The sequence below is a fragment of the Ranitomeya imitator genome, chromosome 1 (genome assembly GCF_032444005.1).
Source record: "Ranitomeya imitator isolate aRanImi1 chromosome 1, aRanImi1.pri, whole genome shotgun sequence".
Taxonomy (NCBI): domain Eukaryota; kingdom Metazoa; phylum Chordata; class Amphibia; order Anura; family Dendrobatidae; genus Ranitomeya; species Ranitomeya imitator.
The window spans coordinates 712,005,043-712,021,851 of NC_091282.1; the positions used below are offsets into that span (position 1 = coordinate 712,005,043).

At 44.4% G+C, this 16,809-nt stretch overlaps 1 protein-coding gene across 4 annotated transcripts in view; it reads right to left on the bottom strand.

The window, feature by feature from the left end:
- Positions 1–13,817: 13,817 nt before the first annotated feature.
- The window catches only part of PPP2R3C (protein phosphatase 2 regulatory subunit B''gamma), a 51,898-nt gene continuing 48,906 nt past the window's right edge, over positions 13,818–16,809 (bottom strand). For all 4 annotated transcript variants that reach the window (XM_069732241.1, XM_069732237.1, XM_069732247.1 and 1 more), the window contains 2 exons: positions 16,368–16,427; positions 13,818–15,333 (listed from right to left, as the gene is read on the bottom strand). In XM_069732241.1, coding sequence (XP_069588342.1) covers positions 15,145–15,333; positions 16,368–16,427 — 249 coding nt within the window. In that variant the 3' untranslated portion in view covers positions 13,818–15,144. The remainder of the gene's footprint in view (positions 15,334–16,367; positions 16,428–16,809) is intronic.

The window sequence follows — 16,809 nt, forward strand, 5'->3', positions numbered from 1 at the left end:
TATAAGCTGATTCTGTACAGCTATACTAGTGTTTAGTATATCCAATATATCCCAGATCTGATCATCTAGATAATCCGTGGCTCTAACTAATTTATCCCACATCTGTGTTAACATAGGATAAATAAAAATGGTACTAGCAATTTTGTTAGGAATTCCCATTTGTACTATATGTGGCCTCCCCGAGGGACGTGGTGAGTTATCTGCAGCTCTTTTATACAGTGTGTGCTTGGGCACGGCTTGCATATTCACTTGTTTATTTGAAATTATGAATGTAGCCGGGGTTAGGCGTCCTAATGTACAAGTACCCTTTATACCTACGGGAAGCCATTTATATGCTCCTTCTCCGCATATCCAAAATGTACCTTCAGGCAGATCCCATAGAGCTGAGTGCTGCAATACCAATCTGTGAGCCAAGTCCACAAATCTAGATACATTCTGAAGCATACACCAAGAGGGTTTTTGTCCCAAGGGGCTACAGTACCCGGCTGCGGGATTCCCACATACAGGCATTCCTTTGATATACTCATTGGATTCATTACAAACCAGGTTCCCCAGCTTACTTGTACAACTGTTTGCATCACCTTGGGGGAACAATTTAGAATGTTTCCATTTTCTATTATGTATGTATCTTTCCAATACTACAGGTTTGAAAGCATCAGAGGGGGGGACGGTTGTACTGAAACTAAGCTGTAGATTTTCTGTGGGGACCTGTCCTAAATTAGTTAATTCAGTCTTATTTCTAGGTACCCATTTTCCTCCCCTAAATGCTAAATATTGTAGATGTGTGTTACTCCCTGAGAGATTACCCTGCCACCAAGGAAATTCTACCCATCCCACAATTGGTATGGCGATTGTAGTATTCCACAGCCTAGCATTACCAATTTGGTTGTTGGCCAGGTTGTCTGAACAATTAGGCCAAGCGAATATTTCTTCTGCTAATACGGGAACTGCTAGAAAAGGTATACTTGTGGCTGATACCGGCGAATGGGTACAGATCCAACAATCTGTCAGGGTTTGTGTATTGTTTAACAAGTCATGCACTAATTTTCTATGATGTTGTACGAATCTATTGTTCAAAGGGGCTAGAGAATTCAGTCTATCCCACGCCTCCGTTGAGGTTATCATTATTAACATCAATATCATGAGTTTATACTGCTTTTCTTGCAATGGCTTGCATGTATCCATGATGCCTTTCCTTCAAGCTTGACTGATGTAGGTGTTGTCAACAGGACTTGGAAGGGTCCGTCAAACCTTGGTTCTAGAGCCTTTCTGGTGTGTCTTTTTACATAGACTTGATCACCTGGTTCCAACTTGTGACTTCCTTCTGTGTTGTCAGGATCTGGAAGGGAAGCAAAAACTTGTGCATGCACCTTAGTTAATTGTTTCTGAAGATTTTGCACATAAGAAGTCAATGACTCAATATTTAACACAAGTTGCTGTGGAAAATAACATCCTAAATTGGCAGTCCTGCCAAACAAAATTTCATATGGAGACAGTTTAGTCTTACCCCTTGGGGTATTGCGTATTGAGTAAAGGGCCAGTGGAAGGCATTCTGTCCAAGGCTTTCCTGTTTCAGCCATGGCTTTCTGTATTTTTAATTTTAAAGTTCCATTCATGCGTTCCACCTTACCAGAACTTTGAGGATGGTACGGAGTGTGTAACTGACTTTCAACACCCAACATTTTCAGTACATTTTGAAATATTTCTCCAGTAAAATGAGTACCCCTATCTGACTCGATCACTTCAGGGAGACCGTAACGGGGTATCAGTTCGGCAACTAGCTTTACAGCAGTGTTTTTAGCTGAAGCCTTCCGAACTGGATAGGCCTCTGGCCACCCCGAGAACATGTCCACACATACCAACACATACTCATACCCATTACTTTTTGGCAGCTGGATAAAGTCTATTTGTAATCGCTGAAACGGGTAGAGAGGTCGGACGTGGTGCTTCATAGGGGTCTTTGTTGTCTGTCCGGGATTATGTGCCAGGCATATAGCGCATGCAGCACAATAGTCTCTTGCATAGTTGCCAAAACCTGGAGCCAACCAGACTTGCTTTGCCAGTAGTGTCATTGCATTTGCAGACACATGAGTAGGGTGGTGCAGTCCACCAACTACAATCGGATACCAGGCTCTAGGTAGACATATTAGTCCATCTTTCTTCCAAATTCCCGCTTGTTCTTCTGCCCCTTCCTTTTTCCACCTGTCCCTCTCCTCTTCTCCTGCATCTTCCTGTGCTTGTCTCAGTCTATCTTCAGTATTTTCTGTGGGGTTTACAGTATGAACCTGTTGTAAGGGTTTGACAGCTGCTGCTTTGGCTGCTTTATCAGCCCTATCATTTCCCCTAGATTCCCTAGTGTCGAGTCTCACATGTGCAGCTACCTTGATTACTGCTACTTCTTTTGTTTCTTGTGCAGCCTCTAAGATCTGTTTGATCAGAGAAGCATGTTTTACAGGTTGTCCTGACGCTGTCATGTCACCTCTAGCTCTCCAGATTACTCCAAAATCAAACACAATACCATGTGCATACCTAGAATCAGTGTATATATTAGCTGTCTGGTTCTCAGCTATTTTAAGAGCTTCAATCAATGCTGTTAGTTCTGCTTCTTGTGCAGACTGTTTCGGTGGAAGTGGTTCTGCTTTGAGAGTTTCAGATTCTGACACAACTGCATACCCTGTATGGAAGTTACCTGTGTCATCTGCAAACCTACTACCATCTATAAACAGCTCTAAATCTGGATTTTGAAGTGGTGTTTCGGATACATTGGGTAAGCCTACCGTTTCTTGTAAAATGAGCTCTGTACAATCATGTGTGTCTGTAGGGAAAAAATTTGCGTGTGGATCAGTGTCCTTATTCCCCCCTTCAGACTCGAGAGGTAGCAGTGTAGCTATATTGAGAGTCTGAAGCCTAGCAAATGTGATAGTAGAGGGGAGCAACAAAGAACACTGTAGCCGCAAATGTCTGGCCATGGAAATGTGTTTTGGTTGGACCTGGTTTAATATCCCATAAACATCATGTGTAGTTTGAACTGTGAGTGGATACTCTAGAACAATTTCTGATGCTTTGTCCAACAATAGTGAGACAGCAACAACTACACGTACACAGGTTGGCGCTGCTCTAGCTACGGGATCTAACCTTGCTGAAAGATATGCAATTGGTCTTTGTTTCCCTGCATGCTTCTGGGTAAGAACTCCTGTAGCATGGGAATCAACTTCTGCAGCCATAAGCTGAAACGGTTTGGTGTAGTCTGGTAGCCCTAACGCTGGAGCTGAAACAAGGGCATCTTTTTTTTTTTTATTTTAAATAGATTTTTATTGAAAGCGAATATGAACAATACAATTTATGCATTTTCCAGTATATTACAAAATTTTTACATTTTCCAAACCCCCAACAATCCCAACAAAACCCAAACCTCCCCCTCCCCTGACAGCTCATACCCAGTTATACTTTGTTACCAGTATTGATGGCTCTTTGAGCCATTTGAATCACTTATGTCCGCTTGTTCTTTAGCACTCTCTTCCTTTCAGAGGCCCTCATCCTCCCATTTCCCATACCTACTATCCCAGCTCGAGCCACGGAGACCACATTTTATCAAACGTTTCTATTTTCCCACGTCTTTTGTATACCCCCTTTTCCAAATTGAGACCATGTTTAACATATTTCAGGAATTCACCCCTTGTAGGCGGCTCATCCTTGATCCAGTTCCTTGCTATTACCTTCCTTGCCATATATAATAGCCTAGCTATTGCTATCTTCCAGGTGTTATCCACTCTAATTTCCTCTACATGTCCCAGTATACACACTATCGGATCTCTCGGCACTCTGCATTTATACGCCCCTTCCACACGGCTCATTACCACCAACCAGAAAGCAACCAGTCTTGGACATATCCACATCATGTGGTATATTCCTGCATTCTCAGTCTTACATCTCGGGCATTCAGAGTCCGCACGCAACCCCGCTCTGTACAACACTTCCGGTGATTTATAGACTCTGTGCAAGATGTACAGCTGCGATAGTCTATACGGCTCGCTCAGTGACACTCGTGGAACCCACTCCAACACCGACTCCCAGGTTTCATCCTCCATTGGGCCTAAATCTCTTTCCCATTTCGCTCTCGCTTTTAGAGGGAAGTCTAGTAAATATGCATGTAGAAGGTCCTTATAAAGGGTGGTAATGACTCCCCTTGTGGACCCTTCCCCACATACGTATTCCAGAACTATGTCCTCCTGGATCTCAATACCACCGCCCTTGCTTTGCGCTTTAAAGGCATGTTTCATCTGAGCATATTGATACTCCCCAGTCGGTCTCAATCCAAACTCCCCCTGCAGCTGCGAAAAGGACTTTAATCCTTGTTGTTGAATTATCTGAGCCACCAAGTGGATTCCTTTGGCCTGCCACTCCGCCAGCACTCCAAGAGCCGCAAACTCAACCAAATTATTATTAAGCCATATCGGTGTAAATTTAGTCAGCCCCGTAACCCCCCGAATATGTCGCAGTCTGGTCCATAATTTATGTATCAAAAACATAGTTGGGTATAATTTCCCCAATACTCCCAAGGAGCCATCCTCCAGACACTGCGCCACCGGTCTTCGGTTTGTCACCCTCTCCATCAAGTGTTGTACCGCACTGGTAGACGCTCCCCGCGCCCAGCCCTTCAAATGCTGGCTCTGGGCTGCAAGAAAATATAACTCAGGATTGGGTAAAGCCAATCCTCCATCTTCCTTGGGTCGCTGAAGCGTCTCCAGTCGAATACGTGGGTACCGCCTCCCCCATATCAGGCTTCTAAAAAGAGCATTAATCTGCCGGAATTTCCCACGTGGAATCCAAACTGGCGCATTATGTAGGACGTAAAGTAATTTGGGCATCAGAACCATTTTAATGAGATTAACCCTACCCACCACCGATAGGTGTAATTTATTCCACGCATCCACTTTTGCTTTAAGGGCGCCCATGAGAGGAGTCAAATTCCTATACAAAAACTCTGTAACTGGCATCGAGATCCATATTCCCAGGTATTTGAAAAGGGATGCCACCTTAAGCCGCCCCTCTCCCAATGGCTCACTTCTGCTCTCCTCCACCCCATCCACCTCGAAGAGGACCGATTTATCCCAATTTATCCTCAATCCCGACAAGGCTCCAAATTTCCCAATGATCTCGATAGCCCCATTCAAGGCTTCATCCGGGTCCGCCAGGAACAGTAAGATGTCATCTGCATATAACGCGATCTTCTCCTCAACACTCCCATATCTGAACCCAGGAACCTCATCCGATTGTCGGATCGTAGCGGCCAGTGGCTCCACAGCTAAGGCAAACAGAAGGGGCGACAGTGGGCAACCCTGCCTCGTACCTCTGGCCAACTTTATAGGCTGAGAAAGTTCCCCATTCACTCTAATTCTAGCTGTTGGTAGTGAATATAACAGTTGAGTCCATGCCACAAATTGCGGACCAATACCCATACACTTCAACACCCGCCAGAGATATCCCCACTCCACACTGTCAAACGCCTTATGGGCATCCAAGGATGCAATAACCCTTCGGCCACAGTTGTCAGACTTCAGCTGTAGGTTCATATGCAGCCTCCGCAGATTAACCGCTGTAGACCTGTCAGGCATAAAACCAGACTGATCCGGATGTACAAGGCTAGCAATGACGCTGGACAAACGGGTAGCTAACACCTTGGCCAAGAGTTTGACATCGATGGTTAACAGAGAGATTGGTCGATATGACTCAGGCTTCCCCAGATCCTTATCCTCCTTCGGAATAACCACTATAATAGCCTCCCTCATAGATGCTGGGAGATACCCTTGGCATCCAGCCTCCTCCAGTACTAACTTTAATCTGGGAATCAGCACTTCCTCCAAACTTTTATAGATTTCGGCTGGTAACCCATCAACCCCAGGTGCCTTCCCATTAGCCATAGACTTCAGCGCCCGACTCAGTTCCTCCTCGGTGATAGGGGCATCGAGGCTCACCCCATCCTCCTCACTCAATTTCGGAAGACCCAGACTCTCAAGGAAAGTCTCCGTATCTCCGGCTGACTCATTGACCCTGGAGGAATATAAGTCCGCGTAAAAGTCCGCAAAGACCTTTATAATTTCAGGTGTTTCAGATACCCTGCTCCCCCCATCTGAAACCAACGAATGTACATACGAGGTACCACGCTGAGCCGCGGCTACCACCGATAGCATGTGTCCCACTGTTTCTCCCTCCTGAAAATAAGCCACCCTCTGAAACTCCCGCTTCCTTTCAGCTTTTCCCAGCAGAATCTTTTCCATACAATTTTGCGCTGTTCTCAACCTTTTCTCTGCCTCAGAAGTCCCCAGCACTACCATCTCATCCTCTGCGGCTTTCAGCTCCTCCATCGCCACTCTCTCCGCCTCCCTTGTCCTCCTCTTACACCTACTAATGTCTCTAAATAGTAACCCTCTCAGGTACGCTTTCATTGCATCCCAAACAGTTAGAGCATCTGTACTCCCATCATTTAAAGCAAAGAATTCCGTCACCTCCTTCCCTATACCGTCCAAATCAATACTCTGTAACCAGTTAGGATGGATCTTCCATTCTCTCCCACTTGCGGTCCGTGTCCCCAACAACCTAACCTCCACCTCAATTGGACTGTGATCCGAAAGGGCCCTCGGCAGATAACGCACCTCTCCCACCATTGTGTCCAACAGGCGGTTACCCAGCGCCATATCAATTCTGGATAGCGTAGCATGAGCCGGCGAGTAGCACGAGTATCCTCTCTCCCCAACATGTCTAACTCTCCATAGATCAATCATGCCTATTTCACGCACATAGGTACCAAATGTTGTAGTGTGCCCCTCCGACCTGTTCTGGGTGTTCTTATTTTTATCCCAAAAGTCATCACAGATATTGTTCAAATCCCCAATAATTAAGAGTGGTAGTGGTTCCCATCGTTGCACCCTCTCCAACACCTCCCTGATCTTCTTACTTGAATATGGAGGTGGAATATACATTGCCGCCACACACAATCTCACTCCATACAATATACATTGTATCACCACATACTGACCCTCAGCATCCACGCATACTTTCACCTCTTCATACTGCACTCCCACCGGCACCAACACTGACACACCTCTTGAGTACGTCGAAAAGGTAGAATGATACCCTTTCTGTATCCAACGTCTATTCAGTACGTCCACTTTCTCCTGTATCAAGTGCGTCTCTAGCAAGCATATCATAGAAGCCCGCTGATCCTTCGCATACTGCAAGCTCGCAGCTCTCCTAGATTTATCCGCCAGACCTCTCACATTCCAACTCAAAATCTTAAAGCGGTCCCCTATTATGTGACTCATCATCTTTAGTTATGTCTTTACTCCCCGTTCTGAGCTGTCTAACTTCCCTCCCCACCCTTACCCCTACCCCCCCTCCCCCACACCCCCCAATACTATACATTCTGCCTCTTATCAAGAGTGGGGCACCATCACCCATTGCGAACACTCTTGTTAACGTAACCTTCTCCTTCCGCCTCCCGCTACCGTTTATAACAGAATTCGGCGCAATTCTTAGAAGAACAATATAATTCAACCTGTATTAAATTACAACTGCAAGAAACTAAATAAACTTTTAGTACGCTGCACACCCTTCCTCCCTCGTACTTCTCCGCCGCATCAGCACACCCAGTACATTCCCTGAATAATACCCAGCTCCACCCTCCAACCTTCACATTTCAATTACCAATGTACTGTCAGTCCATCTCTTTTCCCCCTTTTTGAAAGAATTAAAATACCTCCCGACTAACCCACCCCACATTTTCAATCTCCTTTCCCTTTAAGCTTTTTAGCGTTAAGATCTATCCACTGGGTAGCGTCCTCCGGCGTCTGGAAAAAATGAATCTTATCCAGCGCTACCACTCTCAGTCGTGCCGGAAACATCATGGAGTATTGCACTCCCAGTTCTCTCAGCCGTCTCTTGATACCCGTGAACATCATCCGTTGTTTCTGTACCAGGGCGGAATAGTCAGGGTAAATAGCAACTCTTTGACCTCCAATTGTCAGATCCGTCATGTCTCTAGCTTTCCTCAGGATAATGTCTCTGTCTCTGTAGTTTAGGATTTTGGCAAGCATGGTACGGGGATTTGCTCCAGGGACAGGTGGTTTCGGTGGGACCCTGTGGGCTCTTTCTACCGCAAATACTTTTGTCAGTGCTGCATCACCAAAGGTCTCAAGGAGCCAGCTTTCAATATACTCCGTGGGATTCCTCCCCTCAATTTTTTCAGGGACACCCACTATACGAATGTTATTTCTTCTGGACCTGTTCTCCAGATCCTCATTTTTTGCAGCCAGCTCCGATATTGCCTGAGTAAACTTCCTCTCCGCTTTCTGCAGCTGCACTATATGGTCTTCTGCCGTGCTCACTCTTTCCTCCACAGCCCCCACACGTTTGTCAATCTTCTGCAGGGCTGCATTTATCTGGGCTGTATCCCCCTTGACCTCCTGTAGCTGCTGGGTGAGGGATTGTTTGCATGCTGATACCAGTGCAAAAACATCTCTAAGAGTGGGCTCTGCTCCTGACTCCTTATCTTCAGATCCCCCTACTACCACTGCCATGTCACCATCCCTGCTCCCCTGTTGTACCTCCTGCTCCTCTGCTGGGCTTTCCTCCTCTCCTTCTGTGTCTGTGTCTGCTCCGGCATCCTCCTCTGCTTTTCCTGTGTTCCCTGCGGCCTCCACTCTAGCAAACTGCTGGAGCTTTGCCGCCGCCGCCATTCTCTTCTGGCATGCCGCGTTGTCCTTCTCCGCCTTCTCTCTGGCGTCGGCGCCATCTTGGCCGGTCCCAGCCTCGCCGGCTCCTGCATCTCTTTGCCTCCTCCTGGTCATATTTGTTGACCTCGAGGCCGCCTCTATTCACCGCCGCACTCCCGGGACTTTCCTGCAGCCGGTAAGCGCCTTGAATCGCCGCTCAGCTGCGGCTTATAAGGATAAATTGAGCGTTAGCAGCGGGAGCGCTCTGTCACACGTCCGCTCACATGGACATTCAGGCCACGCCCAAGGGCATCTTTTAATTGTTGGAACGAAATCTGACCTTCTTTTGTCAACAAATAAGGTTCACTTTTTACACAGTCATACAGTGGTTGCATTAGTTGACTGGCATGTATAATCCATTGTCTACAATGAGACACTATTCCTAAAAATGCTCGTAGCTGTTTATGATTTCTAGGCTCATTCATCTGTCTTATTGCTTCAGTTCTTTGTGGTGTAAGATGCTTTTTACCTTGAGAAATGCAATGACCTAGAAAGACCACTTTGGTCTGACAAACTTGTAGCTTTTGTCTATTCACTTTACACCCTTCTTTTTCTAAAAAACATAGTAAACTCACAGTGGACCTTTCTGCAGTTTCTAGATCTGGGCAGCAAAGTAGTAGGTCATCCACATACTGCAAAATTACTACCTGTGGTTCGGGTTCAAACCTCTGAAGGACTGTTTGTAGGGCATTTGAATAAAGAGTAGGGGAGTGTATCATTCCCTGTGGAAGGCGTGTCCACGCCAACTGTTTGCCCTTAAATGTAAATGCAAACAAATGCCAACTATCTTGGTGTAAAGGAACCGAGAAAAATGCATTTGAAAGATCTATTACAGTAAATACTTGAGAACTGGCTGGTATCTGTGATAGTAACGTATGAGGATTGGGTACAACTGGGGTGATTGGATCTAGAACTTTGTTTATTTCTCTTAAATCATGTACCATACGATATTTGGGCATAGAACTCTTATCAAGAGTTCTCTTTTTGACTGGATACAGAGGAGTGTTAGCAGGTGATTGTATCTCTACCAAAACTCCTTTCTCTTTATATCCCTCTATCTGTTTTGTAATCGCTAGTTCCTGCTGGGCACTCACAGGGTATTGTCTGAGCTGTGGGAGAACAGTTCCTGGTTGCACAGATAGTTTTACAGGAGAGATATGCAATAGTCCCACATCGGTGTCACCCTGTGCCCACAGTGTTTCTGGGACCATCGAGAGGTCTAGATCTGTGGTGTACTCTTTTTCTTCAGCATAATCCTCAAAAGCCTGAATTCTAACATATTGTTCTAATGTTTCTGCATCATCAGGGATAGTCAGTATAACTGTGCCATCTTCCCTAAAATTGATGTTAGCTTCTAATTTCTTTAGGACATCAGTTCCTAACAAACATGTTGGGGCACCTCTGGCATACAAAAATCTGGATGCAAAACATTTAGGTCCTAATGAGACCTCTAGGGGCACAGTATATGGCAGTGTTCGAATTACCCCATCATAACCCTCAGCAAAAGTTGTTTGTTCTGAAATATCTTCCGGATTCGGAAGAAAATCTTGATTCAAAATTGAGGAAGTTGCACCTGTATCTATCAAAAATGGAATCTCTCTCCCCCCCACATTCACCTGTATCATAGGTCTTCTAGCTGGTAGGGAAGTTTGTAACACATCGAGTCAATCTGAATCTGGTATGGGACCATCTATGATGGTAGATTTCTGCTGGTTGTCCGTTTGGGGAGGGTTATTTCTGGGAACAAATTTGCCTGACTTTATATCTGCCAACTTCTTCCTGCACTCTCTTTGGAAATGACCTGGCTTTTTACAGTAGTGGCAAGGAAAGTTGTGTCTCACTCTTCCTCCTGTATTAGCTTGTGCTATTCTAACAGGCTTACGATTCTCTCTCATATCCATGACTATTCCTAAACATCGTTGTTTCACAATATTTGGTTGTTCAATTGTTCTCCAATCTGGAGTAGAGGATTTAAATTTTTCTCTGATTTTCGGATCTAGCCCCTCTATTAATTGTTTTGTAAAAAGTCTCCTTACTGAAGCATCAGTCAAATCCAATCCTTCATCCCTAAAGCTATTTTCTAATTCTTGACTATATTCTTCAATACTTTGCCCAAATTTCTGCATAATCACACCCGTAGATCCCCTTTCCCTCTGTTTTTCTCTCATGAAAATTATTAATGCCTCTGTGAACTGGGTACCTGATGCTTCTGTCTGTAAGGCACCCCCTTCTGCCACTGGTCTATTGGGCTGTAGGTGTGTCAATAATTCCTGAAAAAGTCCGGGGGACATTTTCATTCTACATAATTCTTCCCCGTCCGCCCAGACCCCAGCATGAGTCTGCATGATTTGTTGTATGTATTGTGCAAATCGGATGGGATATTGAGTGGGATCAGGCGCATTATGCAGGAGGGACATACCTTCAGCAGGGGACCAAGGAAAATACTGTCGGGTCTGGTGATATCTAGTTCCCATTACCCCGTCAGCACCAGGTTCCCTAAAGGGTCTTGGTACTACCCTAACAGGGGCAAGTACAGCGCCATGTCTAGGTGTACCACAGACTAGGCAATCATTTCTCCAATCTGGATTTTGTTGTCCACAGTGTGAACATACCCATCCTCCTACCCCACCAAGATTGGGATACAAGGCTGGAAATTGTTTTCCTCCTTCTGCTCCTCCAGATGGTACAAATGATTGGGCTTTTGGATCTAGGTAAGGTGGTGGGATTATGTCACAACTTTTTCCCTTCCCCATAATCCATTTGGAAGTGTCTGGATCATACTTCCAATTCTCCTCTTTAGCTGTTTTTGAGACCTCTATCATACAGTGTATGATTTCTTCCCACCCATTGTCTTTGATAATTCCACCTCGTTCTTTACTCAGTTTTTCCCATTCTGTACTGAACATAAGTGCTTCTGAAATTCCCAATTTTTCTCTTACCCTTCTAATCTGACTTCTGACTGTCTTCCCACATCTTTCCTGTATGATATCTGCTGCTTCCACTTGTCCTAAGACGGTTTTTGTCTGTTTATTTCCCATTTTTCTTTTTTATTTTTTTTTTCAATATTAGCTATTTCTACCCCAGGTGACGTTTGGACAATCACTTATCCTAGGTGATGTCTCGTTGCCTTCTCTCCTAGGGAGCTAAAATATTGAAGGGCTGATCTGCTCCATTCTTTCTAATGTGCAGAATGTACTTAAGTGCTATTATGCACGCAAACAGACCCAGCAACACCATACAGATCACAAAACTTTCTGTGTCAGTTAGCATACTTGTCCCAGGCTCATGGACCCGCGTCCTGGGCTCATTCTATCAAACCTTATCCAGAAATGAAGGAGGTTAAGCACTTAAATGAGAGTCAAGCATGGGCGGAGGTCTCCCCGAAAGGACGCAACCACATGACCCAGTTAGGCTGACTTCCGTGTATAAGGCTTATACCCCAACTATTTCGGCTTATTTTTCTACGCACTTTTGCTCTTCTTTCACAACATACCACAACCTTCACACTGTTCACACACTGCCAGGGACAGGACTCATAAATCTATACAAAATAGTAACCCGAGTTTTATAGGTATCTACTCACTACTAGACTAACCCAGCGTGACACGGCTCATAGAGATCTTTCGGATAATACAAGGCAGATAAAAGAGAACTAATAATGTCTCTTACCTGGCCAGGTTTTTCAGTTCATTTGCCGTCCATTATCCCAGATCTCCATTGTCCGTATCTGCAGGTGAATCTCGAGCAAATACTCTCATCTCGGGTCCCTGTTCGGTGCGCCAAAGAAATGTTAAGTCCTTCTCAGTCCCTGGCTTACTAGAGGTAGGGATCCTGAGTAAATGACACGCAAACAAGGTATTGTGTGATCATATACAAGGGAAGCCCAGGAGCACATCTCTCTCTCTGGGCTTTGCCCTCCCTTTATATAGAAAAGAATTATTCTTTTACAGACATGCGCACAAGCGCTCATATTTCACTATCTCTTACATAAACAATCTATACCAGTCTTTATCAGTAGAAAGTTACATCATCTGGAAGGTGAATGAAAGGCTGCTATTGAAAGAAGGAATGCACACATGATTACTTCCATAAAAGGAAATGTCAAGTCAGCAGAAATGTATCTTGTTGTAAGCGAGATTTCTCAGGAAGAAGACAAGATGGATTCCTTTAGTTCAGTCTGATCTCCACAGGATACACTCACAGACTTCCTATTACACAGTTCATCTGATCCCATCTCTCAACTTCTCCCCCCACCATTTTAGCAATTATCATGGGTATCGCAGCACAACTCAAGCTTCTGGTATGTCTCTATGCGAAACATTTTGTGAAAATGAAGTTACATTTCAACTGTAACTGTGAAAAACTTGTGATTCCTCCAATTCATGCCACCTTCTAAAAACCAATGTCGGGTCCCTTTCTGAACTGTCACAAGCGCTCCCTCCTCCATCATTCTCCCGATGTGTCTGACATCTCAGATTAGCAGGGGGTGGTGACGTCACTACCTCGCTCCCGCTGTGCAGAACTTCAGAACACCCTGCAGAGACCGGAGCAGCGGGGGAATGAGGAGAGGCGAGTAGGGTTTTTTTTTTCCAAATGAATGAGTACATTTTGGGGGCCATTATACTATTTGGAGGGCTGTGAGGGGGGCCATTATACTGTTAAGAGCTATGTGGGGGGACTGCCAGGGCCATCATACTGTGTTGAGTCACTGGGGGTCATCTTTCTGTGTGTTGGAGAGCACTGAGGACGTCAGTATGGAGACAGTATACTGTGTTTGGGGGGTACTTTTGTTGGCATCATACTTTATGGAGGCTATAAAAGGGGGTATTTCAGTATTTTGCAACACTAAGGGGCCTGAACAGGAGCAAAATTACTTTGTAGGGGCTGCAACATTGGGGGGGCTTTAGTGAGGGGGCATTACGACATCTGCGATGGGTCCCCATGAATTCTATGTATGCTCGTTACTGTTCTTAAAGGAATACATTCTGGGTATGATTTTACTATGGTTAATGATGGAAGATACATATTAATAACGGCACAAGAACCAACAACAAAACTCATTTTAAAGGCCTATAAAAGTGAAAGATGGAAATGGCACCAATGTGGCCTAGAAGACGTATAAAATAGGAAAATGGAGAAAATTCTGAAATAAGTGCTAAACCGGCCGACGGTATGCTAACAATTGCTTCAGCACTAGGGATAAAAGGTCCATTTCAATGGGCAGATAATTTTCCTGCCATTATCAGTCCTTCCCACCTATTTACATGGCACTATCATTCCCTATATGTGTGGACACAAGATTGTTAACCCCTAAACAGAGGGATTCTGTAGTGTGCTGCTCATTCCAGCACTGCCCTGTGACTGACAGCTGCTAGATGGGACCGGCCCGAGTATCCCTGTACTTCTCCCATGCCGCCTATGCAAGCAGCAAAGCCAATAGCTCAACTGTGTCAAACTTATTTTTTACACCACCTCCACCACCAGGAGAGCAGGAATCCAGGAAGCAGGGGTGCTCACGAAGACTGGAAAAGGAGACAACCCTTAAAAGGGAATCTGTCAGCTATGTAATCTGAGAGCAGCACGATGTAGTGGCAGAGACCCTGATTCCAGTGATGTATCACTCACTGAGCTGCTTTTTGTCACTTTGATAAAATCAGAGTTTTCTCTGCTGCAGATCTAGCAGAGGTCAAAATGCTGTGCCCTGTATAACCCTGCCCACACCTGATTGGCAGCTGCCAAATGATGAGGGTGGGGTTATACAGAGCAGTTGACTAAGAGGCACGAGACACCTAGTCCTGCAGTGATAAAACACTGATTGTATTAAAACAGTTACACAGTCTAGTAAGCGACACATCACTGGAATCCGGGTTTCTCCCACTACATCATGCAGCTCTCAGTTTGCATAGCAAAATTAATTTGAGAGCAAAACCCATCAGCTGGTGTACACAAGCCTTATCATATATTTGTGCTACTTTTGGATATAACTATTTTGCGCCATTTTAGAGGATTATACAACAAATACTCCACAACTGAGAAAAACAATTAGGAAAAAAATATATAAAATAATTCTACTTCTATATTTAAAAAGACAAAATAAATAGGAACATAACATTATCTTCTGCTGCTCAGTTCCCCAAGTAAAGACAAATTTACTCTGACATTGTCCTCTCGGAATACAAGTTCTTTTTATGGGGTCTACCTGTACCAGCCAAAAACCGAATTACAAAACCGCAGCAATTTCTGGATAAAGCCATTGCTGGCCGCAGGGTGCACAAATGCTACATGTAAGGGCACCCTAATAGTATGAGCTCATCCACATGGAGTCTTTGAAAAATTTAGACAAAATCCTATAAAATGAAAGCCAAGTGAATGGTTATGTATCTTCAATGTCCGCAGGGCTTTCTCCATCTGGGGCTACCAGCACTTCTCGATTTTCATAGGTCCAGAAGCCATTAAGATCTATCAGTATAGTGCACACCGTGTCCCCCTGACTGCTTTGGATAAGATCTTGGAGTGTAATGCGATAGGGATCTCTTGGTTTTACCATGTCAAAGATTTCATCCTAGAGATTGTAAGAAAACATGAAAAATTAAGTAGTGTTATTATCTGTATGTGCTATAACATCTGCTAGTAGATGCTTTATATTCTATGCTTTTGCGGCCTCATTGTGCCAAACGGTTGCAGTGAACCCAGAAATACATGAACTCATTTTAACCCAGTCTTGTTTATGGATGACGCCGTGCAACCTTGGATGGTCCAGACGGCTGGAGTAGTGGATAGCTGGAGGATGGCCACCATGTCCCACCAAGGCTGCGACGTCAGCTAGGAGGTGGCAGAGTCATGTTTTGGACCAGACTATGAGGAGAGAGCTAGTAGACCCCTTTTGGGTCCCTAAAGGTGTGATAGTGGCACAGACTATAGATTTTCTGAAGAACAATGCCATCCATAGCAAAATCATCGTCATGCATAACAATGCACGATCCCTTGCTGCAAAGAAAATCCCTGAGTCATTGGCTGCTGTGGGCATGAATGAGTGGAACTCATGGTGTGGCCACCATCTTCCCCTGAGCTCAACCCAATTAAGACCTCTTCAAGTAAAAGATCTGAAGGTGGGAGATAGTTCACATTAAAACAGCAGCTCTGGAGACCATGTTTTTACAAGTAGAAACTATCCAAAAACTCACAAGATCAATGGATGAAAGAATTGTGAAGGTGACATCAAAGAAGGGTCCTATGTAACTTGATAAGAGATTTTTGTGACCTCTTAATGCTGCAAATTCAATAAATGACCATTTTCAGTTCTTTACAACCTATATAATGTTTGGAAGCTCTGTTGTGCATTATCATTTGGTGCATTTTTAATTTTTTTAGTTATGAAACAAATATTATCGCTGGGAGTTTGATTTATAATTTAACGGTAGATGATTTGAACATCATGCCGACTCATTTGCATCAAAAACTTTAGGAAAAATCAGAAGAATAGCATTTGTGTAATAATTTGGAATGCAGTGTATTTATCATCACAGTGTGTTCATTCTGGACATGTGCTAGATCATCCTGCCTAATGTAGACCCATCAGCAGCATAGAGGATTTACCTTCACATCGTGGAAAGCCACAGGATCTTGTCCATGAATCTTCATTTGTTCCTGAATGGCCTATTGAGTAAAGATAGGGAATTAGGAAATACACCTATATAGATGTTACAGTCATCAGTTTGCAGACTCAAGTCAAAGCCCAATTAAACTAATATTAAAGCCCAATTAACCCAGCTAGAACCAACATCAAAGCCCAACTAGAACGGAGATCAAATCCAAGCTAGAAAAGAGATCAAAGCCCAGCTAGAACCGACAAAGCCCAGCAAGAACTAAGATCAAAGCCCAGCTAGAACAGACATGAAAGCCCAGCTAGAACCAAGATCAAAGCCCAGCTAGAACCGACATGAAAGCCCAGTTAGAACAGAGACTAAAGCCAAACTAAGACATCCAAACCCAACTAGAACCGACATCAAAGCCCAATTAGAACAGAGATTAAAGCTTA